At 40.6% G+C, this 15128-nt stretch overlaps 1 protein-coding gene and 1 long non-coding RNA gene across 2 annotated transcripts; both read left to right on the top strand.

Annotated features, from left to right (window-relative positions):
* The first annotated feature begins 1593 nt into the window (after positions 1-1593).
* LOC147622766 (uncharacterized) lies at positions 1594-14012 on the top strand. The gene is made up of 3 exons (XR_015269569.1): positions 1594-1774; positions 1868-1969; positions 13858-14012. It is a non-coding gene; the product is annotated as an uncharacterized LOC147622766 (long non-coding RNA).
* LOC147622767 (uncharacterized) lies at positions 10648-13382 on the top strand. Its single transcript, XM_086821899.1, has 3 exons — positions 10648-12268; positions 12352-12673; positions 12796-13382. The coding sequence occupies exons 1-3, from the start codon at positions 10782-10784 to the stop codon at positions 13267-13269; spliced, it is 2283 nt and encodes a 760-aa protein (XP_086678025.1). The 5' UTR covers positions 10648-10781; the 3' UTR covers positions 13270-13382.
* Positions 14013-15128: the final 1116 nt, after the last annotated feature.

The following is a 15128-nucleotide window of genomic DNA, read 5'->3' as shown; positions in this document are numbered from 1 at the left end:
GAGAGAGAGAGAGAGAGTAAAAGTAGATTTTAATAAAATATAAATATATATGTATGTGTGTGTATTTTTATTTACATTTATAAATAGACATATATATGTTATATAAATATAACATATATATGTCACATTTATATAACACATATAAGGCCAAGTGTTGGGGTAGGGGAAAGAGAGAAGGGGGTGTGATGGGGGAGGGGAGAGAGAGAGAGAGAGGGGGGGGGGGAAGGGGAGGGAGAGAGAGAGAGAGAGAGAGAGAGAGAGAGAGAGGGGGTGTGAAGGGGAAGGGGAGGGAGAGAGAGAGAGAGAGAGAGAGAGAGAGAGAGGAGTGTAGTGTTTAAATAAATAATACAATACAAAGATATACAATAAATAAGTATAAAATATATATAATAACAATATGTAAACATGTAATAAGTAAGAATATTAAATAAATAAATAAATAAAATTTATACAAATATATTATAATATAATGTTACACACACACACACACACATATATAACATTTATATACTTATGTACTATATATATAGTACATAAGTATAAATAAGAAAACTAAAGACATGTATATAGTAAAAACTTGTATATGCAGATACATATGTATATACGTATACATATAAACTAAATGCCACAGCAACAAGCAAGGGTCACCTACTTGTGCCCTGCTAGTTCCATTTGGGAATGGAAATATTCGCACACATTGATGTGCCATGCTAATTGAAGTGTGACAAGTGGTTTATGTAATTGATGTACTATGCTAATTGAAGTGTAACAAGTGGTAGTACATGCCATGCGAGAAGAATTTTCTAAGGAAATCAAATAATGTCAAGACATGTGCATAGGTTCAATTTGATTCAAGTCTATAGTTTACACATTTGTACACACATACGTATGTGTACACATAGTGACACATATGTATAAAAGTGGGTTGTGTCTGTGCACCCAATAATGTGTAGATGGTGACGTTTACTCTATCTCATATTTTATTTTATGCTCAATCTTGTCAATTTGATTCAACTCTTTAGTTTACACATTTATACACACATACGCACGCGTATACATAGTGACACATACATATGAGAGAGGGTTGTGTCTGTGCACATGATAGAGACGTAGAGAGAATGCATGTGAAACACACACACACATATATGTGTCTATGTGAGAGAATCACACACACACACACACACATGCACACACGAATACACGCATACGCATGCGTGCATACAAATATAGACAAGCATATACAAATACACGCATACACAAACACACACTCACACATGTTTGCATACGCATACACATGCATAGATGCATACACACGCACGCAGTCGCACACTTGTATATGCAGACACATATGTATGTGCATATACTTATAAGCAAAAACTTCATGCTAGAGCAACAAGCAAGGGTCACCTACTTGTGCCCTTCCAAACCAAAGGCTAGTTCCATTTATTCGCATGCATTTTTTAAACCTTTTTTTCAACTTTTTTTTGGGGGGTAATGCTAGATTTTTATTTGTACCAAGCAGTGTCCTTTTTATTTATATTTTTATTTGAGACTTTACCTTGGTTGAGGGTGTGTGTCATATAATAACAACCTAAGCCGAAATCTCGATTGCAACCCTAAATGTTGGGCGAACTGCTATCGCCTCTGTCAGATGAGGATGACGATGGCGGCCACGCTTTTCAGGGCAAAGGCCTCCCCAATCGCAGCATGGGGTTCTCTCTGCAAATTAGGGTTTCTGTCGTTTCTCTGCTGCGAGTGCATCTTCAGCTCCGATGTATTCTCGTGCCCTCCCTCCTCTTGTTTGTGATGTCAAGTTTTTCTCCAGATCGGTTTCCAAACTCTCTGTTTTCTCTTTTTTGAATACAAGTCACTTGTAGCTGTGCCAAAGTGGGTTCAAGCAGTGCATGAGACTACAATATGACTCCTGACAGGCTTTTGGGAGCAGCTCAAGTTGATCGCTTGCCACAGAGTAAGTTTTCTTGTCCCTTTTTTTGTACGTACGTACATACACACACACACACGTATACGTACATGCAGACATACATATACAGATACGCATACATATATACATACACATGTATACATACATACATACAGATGTATACATTCATACATACATACCTATCCTCATACACACATATATTCTCACATACAATACATGCATGCATGCATACATACATATATAATTTCCTATTTTAATGGGAGCTTAATAAAAAAAGAAAGGTTTAGTGACCATTAGTGACCATGTCAACTGAGATGATTTTAGGTGCAACCTACCTATAACGGTGTATTTTTTTGGGAATTTGGAGCCCAAATTCTTATATTGTTTTTTAATTTGGATAAAACAAAATTTCCAATTGGAGAGGGAATATGAAACCGCCATGTAATGTATAGTACTAGTAAAAGTAACAACAACATTGTACCTGCTAGAGAGAGAGAGAGAGAGAGAGAGAGAGAGAGAGAGAGAGAGATTTTAACAAACTAAGTTACAATATCGTCTTTTGAAAAATATCAAGTCATGGATTGAACTTCAAAAAAGAAAAAAAGAAACTAGTGTACAACAATATAAGTAGTCATGTGGATGATACAATAAAAGTAGTCATGTGGATGATACAAGGTATCAATATGAGAGTACTATATAAGTAGTCATGTGGATGATACAAGGTACTAGTTTGTGTAATAAGAAGATCCAATGACTCCATCCTCTGGTAGAACAGAGTGTAGGACAGTGAGCATGTCTCTCGAGCTCTCGCTGTGGTGTCCCCAAGTCATTTGTAATTCTAGAGGACCCAACCAGGATAACAAAAAGTGGGTGAGCCTTTTTATTTCTTTCCTCACAATCATGTGCAATAATAGTGCTAATTAACACATTTGGCTTTCCAAACATCTAGGTAGGCTAAGAGTAGACATTGTATAATGCTTATAGCTCTAATACATCCTATATATAAATGCCAATAACGAATATTAGCATGTGTATCAGTGGGATCTTTTGTTAGCATTAAGTTATGCAAGCAGATGGAAGTTCAAAGAATTTTTTTTAAAATGTGTCAATGGATAGAAAGAAGCCAACATTGCAATTTACTGTTTTCTCTTGGCTGTTGTGAAAATGTGTGGGGAATTTTGTCTATGCATGTTATAAGTGGCATCTTTTTTTGTTGTGTTATTTCTTTTGAAAAGAAATACAAGCTTGGAGTGTTAAGTGGTTTGTAAGCAGCATTGTTTTTAAATGTATGTACTTTGAAGCCTTGCATCCTCTTGGATGACTTGGGAGTAGAATGTCAAGGCTTCTATTCATCTATCTATGCATGCTATAAGTGGGACCTTTTTAGTGGTGCTATTTCTTTTGAAAAGAAATACAAGCTAGAAGCTTTCTTAATTGTTTTGAAAGTGGCATTGTTTTTAAATCTATGTTCTTTGGAGCCTTGCATCCTCTTGGATGACAGTGTATGAATCTCAAGGCTACTATTCATCTGTATCCTATTACTTAGTTCAAATATAGATATTGAGTAGTCATGGCAATGGGCGCTTTTTTTGTTGGGAGAAGCTTGTAGTTTTTTTCGACTTTAATTTGCTAATCATTTTTTAAAACAGCAAGGTGAGCATATAGCCTGACACCAGAGTCGATGATATGTGTTACTTGAGTTAAAATTATAGTATAGATTTTGCATAGTATAGATTTTGCATCTGTTATTATTTGAATTTCCTTAATGCCTTTGTGCATCTGGCCTTAGAAATCTACTTGCTTGTCAAACTCCCTAATTGAGTCTAATGTGGAGTGAGTTGGAAACTTGCGTGACAGACATGGCATTATCTATCCCATGAATATTCCAAAGTACAATTTGTTTTCTTGCAAGGAATGCGTTGAGGATCAATGACACCATGAGAGAGCTCAAATTCGTGCCTTGATTTTCCTGAGAATATTGAAACTTGTGCCACCACACATTCAGAACATAGAAATCGTTTGGATCTCAAAATGAAGAGGGGACCCATTGTAAATTATGGCAAGTAAATCAATCACTTGTCACAAAGAAGTTTCTCAGACTATTGTAGGCTTATTTTTTCTCCCTTGCACTTTACAATAACAGGTCATTGCTGCCTAAAGACACTTGTGTGATTGTACAAGAGTTTTCTTTTAGTGAAAAATTGAAAGATCTGTGATTTGAAGGTCTTTTTATTTTCTTGTATGTCTTGATTATAATATCTATTTTCAATTGGTCACAAATGAATGATCTGGAATGTTGTCCTCTTTGCAACACCCAGGATGTTGAGTGGAGGGATTTTTTAGGAGGTGGTGATATCGCGGTGGTGCGGGGCCGTGGCGGTGGTGCGGGGGTAGAATCTTGCCCATGTTCCCTCAGTACCTTTGTACCCTTTTGAAGGCATGTATTTGACATAATAAGTCTTTGTGATTTGCAGATATCACGTGCTCAAGATTGTTGGACAAGACTAGTCCCAAGGTTAATCTGCATGAATAGATCTATAGAAGATCCAATTGGATGTTCGTTTGTCAGGTTTGCCTTGGCCCTTCAAACTCGTCTCAAAGGGATGAAAATTGCCTCTTGGAAAATTGATAGAAAGTGTTCAAATAATCTCAATTAAATATATGAAGGAAAAGATCTTACTCTAGAAGATTAAGAACATTGAGATCTCCCTTGACATGGACTTCATCTAGGCTTCTAGGCTATCATGCATGAGACTGAGTGAAGCTGGTTTGCTTTAGCAAGGTGTGTCATGATTTTAGCCCTGGCACAGTAGATAAAAGCTTTGGTAGGAGAAACAAGCCCTTTGGAGGACACTGCTAATCAACATGCTACATAGTCCCATTAATCTATTTTCTCAGCTGTCGCAGCCAGAAAGACGGACGGAGTAAAAATTTACAGATGGGATAGTTAAAGAGTACATAAGGGTTAAAAAAATGGGCCTTCAAATGTAGTTGCTATACCTCCTTTTTTCATGTAGGTGAATTTTAAGTTGGTGAAAGAAATGGAAAATGAATAGACATCCACATAGTTGAATAAATAGAGATCTCGTGGATTTTGGCATGGCTTAATTGCAAGCTAGAAGTTGCATTCAAGGTAGGGGATATCAACACCAGTATTGCAAAAATGTACGTTTGTAGAATGTCTCTAGTTTTAATGTCTTGTATATGGGAGTGGGGGATGAGTTGTGGTCACGATCTGCTCTCTCCACGTTTTGAAAGGGATGGCTCTCCCTTCATCTCTTGGAGAAGTCGATCACATTTCGTTCATCGTTTTGGCTCGTCCAACCCTTCACACGATCGCTGTGGAGTTAGTCGACTTTGCTTGGCAGGCCTCTTGCAGCACGACTTCGTTGTAGAGGTAGCCAAGCCAACTGTGCATGGCAGCTCTCTTGCTCAACGACTATTTTATAGTTTATTGAGATCAAGACTGTGCCCATAACCTTGTGGAGGACTCTTAAAGACAAGTTGCAGATTTTCGAGAGCTTGTGGAAGTCCTTTGAAAACACTATGGCCAAATCCATTGGCCTTGGACTTTGTAAAGAGTGTCGAAATTGTCCAAGTGGTCCGATAGGTGGATTGCAAATATTATGGTTTGTTGGGCACTCGCAAGCTTTGTATTTACAAATATTCCTTGGTTACTTGAAGGGGTGGGGGGGTTTGTGGTTAATTGAGGCAACTTTAATCTAGAGTGTGGTGGTGTTGGTGTTGGTGTTGGTCGTGGTAATTTAGCATTGTGCTTAAATGTTTATTCAATCAAGTTTTTAATTAATTACTTTGAGATCTATCCTAATTACTTTGGTATCAAAGCTTAAGTCACTTAATCTGTCGTATCCCTAAGCTAAGGTTAACCTAACCTAAAGGTCTTAACCTTGGTTAGCCTCGAGACATAACACCATGAGATGCAAGGTGAAAAAAATGTGATACTCGTAATGAAATATGTAGGTGACATGCATGGATAATAATGGGTAGAAGGTATGCCCTTGTGTGTGCTAGTTTGAGTGGAAGGTCTTACTAACTCAATTCTTTTCTTCAACTCTCTTTGATGCTTTCTTTGACGTTTTCTTGACATTCCTTTTCAAGATCATTAGATTGTTGATGCTTTACAATTGGCTTTGTTTCTATAGTCGTAATGGAGCTAGGTGGCCGTTGTGGCTTGGAGATTTAGTGTTAGAGAGCACTGGGAATAGAAGCAATGTTGATTAATGGACTACCATGAGTATATAACATGCATGTTCCTACTAAAAGGTGAATTTGGGCATGTTCTTGGATTCATCTAGGTATATATAGAGAAAAGAGCAGAGACGTCGAAGCAATCCATGTATAGCTATATAGAAGAAAGAGTCGAGATTAAGTGAGTACTAAAGAGAGTACACATATAAATGTAGGAATTGAGGATTGAGGTGGGAGGTGAGATGAGAGAGGTATGTCGAGGTGCAGAGGTTTGTAGAGGAGGCAGAGAGGTGTAGAAGCGAGGGCTTGTGGTGGATAACGAGAGTGGTACATAATTATCGAAGGAAGAAAAGGATATGTCGAGATGCAAAAGGTGTAATGAGGTTTACTATTTTGTATGAAATGTGTGAATAAGTGGAGGGTGATTGTGTGAATAAGTGGAGGGTGATAAAGGTGCATGGAAGGTGTAGTTGAGAGCAAACAAGTGTAGATGATGTGTAAAGGTTTTCAAAAGGTGTGAAAATGTGTATAGGCATGCAAGGAAGGCAAGAAGAGGTGCAAAGGTGAGGCGAAGAAAGGAAAGAGATCTCTATTATAAAGTTATTGCAATTATAAACAAAAAGTGGTGAACTTAAATGTAAAGGAGTGAAGAAGACAAGCACTACTGTATACGGGTGAACTTAACTGTAAAGGAGTGAAAAGGATGAGCACTAGTGTATATGATTATTGAAGGTGGAAAAAGGATGTTAAATGGTGTAGTGATGTGTGTAAGAGGTGTGAAGAGATATGCAACATTGTAGAGGAGTGTAATTGGTGTAGAGATGTAGAGGTTCATAACGTGTGAAAAGATGTATAGAAGGTGGTGTAGAGGTGTGAACAGAGACTCCTTCTCAGGCCTATACACATTTTCTACTCATGTGAGGCAAAACATTTTAGAGGGATATGTAAGATTTTTAGAGGTGTATAGAAGATTTTTGGAGGTGTATAGGTGTGAGGAGGAATGCAATGATGGTAAGGGACAAAAGGCCTGGAAAGATTTATAGAAGATGTGTGTAGGTCTGCAAAGATATGTAAACAATGTGGGGAAGGGGGGACTAAAAATAAGCAAAGTGGCTCATTGTGAAGGCAATTTGCTTAAGGGGGTCAATGGGGAGGCATAGTGAAGGTGGCTTGCTTTAAGGGCTCAAGGGGGAGGCCAAGGGTCGAGTGATGTGAGAAAAAGAAAGAAAGATATATTAATATCTAGAGGGTCTTTGAGACCAAAAAGGACTGAAAAAGACGAGCAAAAGGAGTGAAAAAGACGAGCACTAGTGTATATGGTTATAGAAGGTGAAAAAGGGTATGAAAAGATGATGTGATGTGTATAAAAGGTGTGTAGAGGTTTGCATGTTAGCTTTGAAAATACCCGTCTTAGCTTTATTGTTACTTTTACCTTATGTTATTAGGGGTAGCTTAGGAATAAGATCTTAATAGGCATTTTGGAAGATGTTAGCTTAGGAAATAACCTACCTTAGTTTTATTATTACTTTTACCTTAGCTTAGGGGTAGCTTAGGAATAAGATGTTGGATCAGAGATAATGTTGTGTTTCTTGATCCAGATGGTTATTTATGCACTAAGCATTGATGTATAAGTAGAGAGATATATGCAAAAGAAGTAATACATAGAGCTAGTTATGTATCTTTGTTTCACAATTCTATTTGAGGACTATAATGTTATGTAATGTGATGATCATTTGAATGCTCATTAATATCGCAATTATGTTTGATGTTAAATATGTAAATGCTGTGTTGGTTTATCCGCCAACACTTTTGGCGATCTCATTGCGATTGATTCCTTGTACATGCTTTGGTTTATGATTTGAGTGTTATGTAGATTTTGCATAGATTTGGCATGTACGGATTATATGTCCTTGCCCATGAAGTTAAGAATTGTTCATTATTTCGTAGGACATCCTTCAGTCCATCTTTGTTGTTACTCAGATTAAGATGGGGTTCGTCGTCTTTTCGTCTTACATGTTAATGCGTTATCCTTATGTGAAGAGGTTTCACCTATTCTGTATATCTTTGTTTTGTTAACTTGTTCGTGGCGTCTCATTGTGATCGAGTTAAAGTGATTACATTTCGTGGGTTTTCCTCTCTAGGTTTGTTAAAACGAGTCCATTTTTTGCATTTATTTCTTTTGTGTGGCTATTCGATAGTTTTCCTCGTCCATGCTCAATCAGATGTGCAAGACTTGCTTCCTCTAGAAGTAGTGTGTCAATGACTCTTATTAGGCTGTTGTCCCTTTTTTGTTGGATTATTCATTTATGATGAATTGGATTGTTGTTATGATACGTCATCACCATATAGCACTAGATAGTCTATCGGAGGATGTATCCGCGGATGAGGAATATGTGGTTGTTGAAGAGGAGGATGAGTCCGAAGACGTTGAGGTTATGGAAGATACAATCAATGAGCATTCGGTGGGATAGTCGGCATAGGTGTAACTATTTGGTCCTCCTAGCTCTTTTCACATTATTGAATTCATACCCGGACACATCGACAAGTTGGACACATGGGAATACGGTTCCTAAAGTCGGCATTGGAAAAAGCACTAGTCTTGGTCAAAAAGCAAGAAAAAGCAAAAAGTCAAATTATGTTGACCAAAAGCTGAAGGCACCACTGGAAAGAGGACATCGAACTGGACCAAAAAGCTAAAAGTAACTTTTTCAAAAAGTAACTCTAAGGCCAAAAAGCAAGGCTCTGAAGTTGTAAAAGCACAAATCAAGAATTTGGCTATTATTAATAATATTTAATAAAAAGCAAAAGCAAGAAGATAAAGCAAAAGCAAAGCAAAAGCATTGCTTTTGGCAAAAAGCAAGGCTCTCCTCAAGTATAAAAAGGCTTGAACTTCTCTTGTAGCACCATGAGGATGATCATTGAAGGGTGGTAGCCAACATCAAAGCTTGAAGATCCTCATCTTCATCATCATTATCAAGATTATCGAAGTGTATGATTGTTAACACTATCATTACCTGCTGTACTCATGCATACCTGCGCCACCTATCTATGCTTCACCAGTACAACCAGCGCCTGCCCCCCAGCACTTGGTTGTCTCCTGAAGCGCCTGTCTGCGCTGTCTCTACTGCCTGCGTTTCAGTGGGTTGCCACTTTCAGTCAGCACTAACCAGCCGGCTAGCTAAAGCGCTAGCATCGCCTCCAACACCTGGCGAACACCATCGTCATACCTATTGCTTGGTCATCATCATTGCTGTCGCCAATCCTATTGCTGCTTGTACAGAGCGCTGCAACTTGAACCATTGTGCACTGTACTCTTGCCGTATTTCTGCAGTTAACATTGCCTTTAGCCAAGACCTAGAGCCAGCGCTATTTGCAGCCATCTCTTCTGCTTGACTTGGGCCACCTCTACCTACTGCCTAGCCTGCGCAGCCAGCCTCAGCAGCACAGCTAAACAGTAGCATAGCCAGCCATCCGGTAGCATTGCTCGCTAGCATTGACCAGCACTCAAGTTGTTGGAGTCGTCGCTCGTTGGCATTAATCTTTTCGCCTATCACCTGGCTGATGATGGCACCTTAAGAACTACCACTCTCTCCTGCGATTTGGACTGATGATGGCACCTTAAGAACTACCACTCTCTCCTTCGATTTGGACATTAAGTCTACATATTAACACAAAAAGCTTGGACATGGAATATAGAGCTTAGACATGGAGCTTGGACATGAACATGGAGTTTGGACATAGAGCTTGGACATGGAACATAGAGCATGGATCTGGACTTGGACTTGGATCTAGACTGGGATTTGAATTCATTGGACTTTGATTCATTGGATTTGGATATTGGATCTGGTACTAGTCTTGTGGGAGATACTTGTGGGTCATCTCTGTGGTGTGCGCGACATGAGAGATCTTGTGCCTCGACATCGACATCGAGTTGGATATCCTACATCGGCATATCTGTTTGTTTTGTATTCATTGATTGTATTGATCTTGGCCAGCGTGTTCGTGGATTGTTTTCTGAAGGGAGGCAGGGCTTGTTCCTCGTTTAGTGTGGTGTATTGTGCAAGATCCTTATTCCCTTATCTTTCTCCCCTCTCTATATCTCTATCTCTTGGACACGTGGTTGAGTTTGTCACGGCACGCCTCGCTAGGCTTACAACAGGGATGATTACAACCTAGTTTGAGACATAGGTGTCTATCTCAAGCGCGGCTTGAAATTTGTTGATTTTCGAACTCTTGCTTGTCAGTGTTAGCCTTGGAAGACCCTAGTGTGAACCAGTGTTGCATAGAAACGCGTTTCATACACTTATGAAACGTACGAAACGTTTCTAAACGTTTCGTACAGTATGAAACGCGTTTCTTAAAACATGCAGTTTTTAAAAACCTCAAAAAACGTTTCTTTCCTGGATTCGTACGACGCATATTATCACGCTTCCCAGTGGCCGCCGCATGCGAGTTCGCCGATTTGCATGCATCCATCTTGTCCTTCCATCGCATCTGTCGACCCCCAGCTCCTTGGTGTCCTTGGGCCTTGTGGAGGTCTTCCAAAGGGGTAAAGTCCTGTTTTGCTCTAAGTTGGTTTTCTCTGCACAACTCACAAAACAGCACACTTTTTTCTCTTCCATCAATATTTATGGCATATCTTCGACGGTGTCGCACTTGCAGGGCCAACAATCTGCATTTATCCTCATCTTGTAGGATGCCTCGAACAGGTGATTCTCTTTGGAACAATGTCACCTTCGAGTCTAGATATGGTGGCTCAGGCTCCGGAAAGTGGAAATGCAACTTTTGTGCTGATAAGCACCATGGCAGTCTCACCAGGTTGAAGGCACATTTCTCACAAACAAAGGGTTTCGGCATTGGGCCATGTAAGCATGTGCCACAAGAAATCTATGATAGCCTCAAGGCTTGGAAGGCCATGCAGCTAGGTATCCCCCTTGAGGATATCCCCAATCTGGGAGAGCCTGAAGCACGTCAAAGTGTCTCCAAGAGGACTCGCAGTATCAGAGAGGAAGATACCAGTGGTGATGTTGCAGGTGGTGTTGCAGGTGGTTCTAGCTCGGCACCTCAAGCCAAAAGAACTAGTCTTCCAGTGTTCAAGAAAGGACATGTACAGGCAGGGATGCAAAAGGCTGCCATGAAAGAGGCAACGAGGGAGTTGATGAAGTTGTTTATTCAATGTGGATTATCCTTCCACATTGTCAGGACTCCTCGATGGAAGAAGGCAATGAGAGCTATCTCCCGCATTGGGTGTGAGTGGGATGGCCCCTCCTACGAGACATTGCGCACTACTGAGCTTCGCAAGGAGCAACTGGCTGTGGAGATGGAGATGGAGCCTCTCAAGGCCACTTGGGCAAAGTATGGTTGTACTTTGCTTTGTGATGGATGGACAGATGCGCGGAAGAGAAATGTGTACAACATTCTTGTGTCCTCCTGCAAAGGCACAATGTTCATTCGTGCCATAGATGCATCGGTGCCAGGGATAGTGGTTACAGGGGAGTTCATTATGTCCCACATGCGCCAGGCAATCAATGAAATTGGGCCCGATAACATTGTGCAGGTGATCACGGACAATGGGTCCAATTGTGTATCCATGGGCAGGATGTTAGAGGAGGAGTTCCCCAAGATTGTGTGGACACCTTGTGCAGCACACAGCCTTGACTTGATGATTGAGGATGTGGGAAAGCTTGATTGGGTGAGCCATGTATTTTCAGCTGCATCTACCATGGTGAACTTTGTCACAAAGAGGCCAAAGGTTTTGAGCATGTACAGGGCCAATAGTGATCTTGAGCTTCTAAAGCCCTCCAAAACTCGGTTTGCATATATGTTTATTGTGGTGGAGAGACTAGTGAGAGTGCGACATGGCTTATTACGCACAGTTGTGTGTCGTGAATGGACAGCATGGGAGGACAAGGATGAGTCCAAGTCTATAGCATTCTCTCGTATGGTCATGAGAGATACTTGGTGGCAGGATGCAGAGGGACTTGTGAAGGCACTTCAGCCCATGTATAGTGTCCTTCGGCTCACAGACATGGAGGGAAGTACCATTGGGTTGCTTTATGAGTTCATGGACAGAATTGGTGAAGCTCTCAATGATTTCACTACCTTGTCGCGTGACAGGTGCTCACCCTTGGGCTTTAACTTTAGTCTTTGAGTTATTTTATAAATCTTGATCTCTTATGTGTGTCACATGTTACATGCAGAGTTCAAGATATTAAGGAGATCTGGAATCGGCGTTGGGATTGGTTTCATAGGCCAATCCATGCTGTTGCTCACATTTTGCATCCCCTTTGGAGGAATGAGGAGCAATACCTCAATGGGGAGCTAGAGTCAGGATGGATCGAGTACATTACCAAGTTGGTGGGAGTGGGAGGTGATATACAGCTGATGAGAAAGCTCGAGGATGAGCTTCTCATTTACCGCAACGGTAGCCATATGTTTGGGCGAGCTACTGCATTGCTCAGGGAGACACAGTTGGAGCCAGTGTCTTGGTGGGAGAAATACGGTATTGGGACACCCAACTTGGTAAGGTTTCTTGATTCTTGAATCTTGTATCTTTGTCTCGTGAGTCCTATTCTTTCAAAATCCACATTCAAATGCTACTGTCTTTTTGACTCTAACTTAACATTCTTTTTTGTGCAATGTAGAGACGGATTGCACTGAGAGTTCTCTCCCAGGATTGCAGTTCAGGGCCTTGTGAGAGAAACTGGAGTACATGGGCTCTTTTTCACACGAAAAAGAGAAATAGACTGTCCTCAGCACAATTGGAGAGGCTTGTCTTTTGTCATTGCAATCTCCGATTGCTAGAACAAAAGGGTCATCCCATTGAGCCTCGCCAAGTGAATCCAGACAAGATTGATATCATGAAGTGCAAGGAGATTCCCGACATTCCTCAGGAGGAGAGAGACATCTATTCTATGCTCTATGAGGAGATCATGGCTCCGGCTCGCACTACACGATCTTCTCGAGAGGCTAGTACTAGTGGTGCACCTGCACCTCTAGAGGATGAGGCCTTTGAGGACTCGGCTACCGGCAGTGACCTTGAGAGTGAGGCTGCAGAGGCAGAAGATGCAGATGAGGATGAGCATGAGGATGCAGATGAGGATGCAGATAGTAGCTAGCAGCTGCCAGTATCATTTTATTTGGACATGTTATTTAGTTTGAACTTTGGACATGTTATTTATTTTGATCTTGGATTTAGAGTCATGAATCATCACCCACATGGTGATGCTTTTTGATTTTTGTTTAGTCATCAGTGATCACCCACGTGATTTGTGATATCATCATATCTTACATGTATTCTGTTTTTATTGAAATGAATTCAATGTGGTCTCTTAAAAGTTCTGTCAATATTTTTTTCTTTTGTATATTTCAAGTAAAAAATATACATGTTTTTTCTGTTTTGTATGAAACCTTTTTTAACCCGTTTCTTACCTTTTATGAAACGTTTCAAAACGTATGAAACCCGTTTCATACCTGCCGTTTCTGAAACGCCTGGCAACTATGGTGTGAACAACCCTACACATGGATACTTTTTACCTTGTGCTAGCAAGGGTTTTTTCTCATGTGAACACTCGTGTGTTAGGCTATAGTTCTCTTGTACTCCACACATTTGTGATAATTAACATTGAGTACGTTTCAGCTTCACAGCTTCGTCTCCCTTTACTCTTTGAGCTCTTGTACGACTGTGTATGTGCGTGTGTGTGCAGAGCATCTTCTTTCTCATCCAACATTGGTATCAAAGCAGTGTTATCAGCATGGTGTTTTTCAGAGCTTGGTTTTTGAGCTTGGCTGTGAAGCCAACAGCTCCTCAGCATTAGTCTTTGTAGAGGTGAAGCAAGTGTACATTGCTAGTCTTCTTTAGTCTCATTGCTGTACATCCTTTTATCTTCGCTGTCCCACAACTTTTGGGTAAGTTCTCGTACTTTCCACATAGTTCTAGGGTTTTCACTTTCTATTGTACATTGGTCAGCTTCTCTTTTTGTTGCCTGTTGCCGTACACTCTGCGCAACCCCGCACACAAGCACTACAGCTTTTAGAAGATTTTGACATCGGATTATAATATTCATTGTTTTTCTGCTATTGTTGCTGCTATTGTTTGAGTCTGTTGATTCTTCTTGGTCAGCCATTCAACTGCATCCATTTGATTGGCATGGTCAATAAATTAGTATTCAACGTTTGGCTTTCAGCTCTCGGCATCGAACTTTTGCGTCCATTAATTGCGTTAGTCGGCTTTGCCTAGTCAGCCGTTCACAGCGTTTGGCTTTTTGCATTCAGCCATTTTGCTTCAGGCATTCCGCATTAAAGCATTAGACTTCAGTATTCCGCATTAAGTCAATGGTCGGCACTCGGCATTTCGCATTTAGCTCGTCGACGTGGGGTATTCTGCAATAAAGCATTCGAAGTCAACTTTTAGGCCTTGACTTAGTATTTGACTGTGGCTTTCGCATTAGTAGTTCAATCTTGCAGGCTTCAATATTTCGCATTCAGCAGTTGTTTAGGTTTACTTCTTTGGTCGGCTTTACTTCGTTGGCTCGGTTTATCCATTCAACAGTCGGTTTGTGTTCGGTATTTCGACTTCGAACGAATTCAACATTCCGCTACAACCTTTGGCATTCGACGTTTGGGTTTCAGCTTCTGACAGTCGATTCCGTCTGTCGATCTCGATCCCGTCTGTCGATTTTTGTCTGTCAACCGATTCAAATTTTTTCTCGCCAATTGATTTAGCATCCATCTGTGAGTTGGTTCCGCGTGTATTCGGCAGCTGAGCCTTACCTGACGATTCTGCCTTCAGCTTCTCACTTGTTGATTCTATTTCAATTTTCAACTTGGTGACACCATGTCAGCTTCCGACCTACTTCTGATCTGTTGGTGCCACATTTGTTGAATTGCTTTCGCCATGTTAGCTTCTGGCTTGCTGACCTGTTGATGCCACGTTAGCTTCTGACCTTTCACGTCAGCAGATTTTAACTTGTAGATT

The sequence above is a fragment of the Cibotium barometz genome, chromosome 28, assembly GCF_041138505.1.
Source record: "Cibotium barometz isolate CiBa-2024 chromosome 28, ASM4113850v1, whole genome shotgun sequence".
NCBI classification, from domain to species: domain Eukaryota; kingdom Viridiplantae; phylum Streptophyta; class Polypodiopsida; order Cyatheales; family Cibotiaceae; genus Cibotium; species Cibotium barometz.
This window is presented reverse-complemented; position numbering and strand designations above follow the sequence as displayed.

What these genes read in the sequence shown, in the direction of transcription:
- LOC147622767 (XM_086821899.1), top strand. Translation starts at nt 10,782, where the DNA reads ATGGCATATCTTCGACGGTGTCGCACTTGCAGGGCCAACAATCTGCAT. An exon ending in ACTACCTTGTCGCGTGACAG is followed by an intron (nt 12,269 to 12,351) that starts GTGCTCACCCTT and finishes TGTTACATGCAG; the next exon opens with AGTTCAAGATATTAAGGAGA. An exon ending in GTATTGGGACACCCAACTTG is followed by an intron (nt 12,674 to 12,795) that starts GTAAGGTTTCTT and finishes TGTGCAATGTAG; the next exon opens with AGACGGATTGCACTGAGAGT.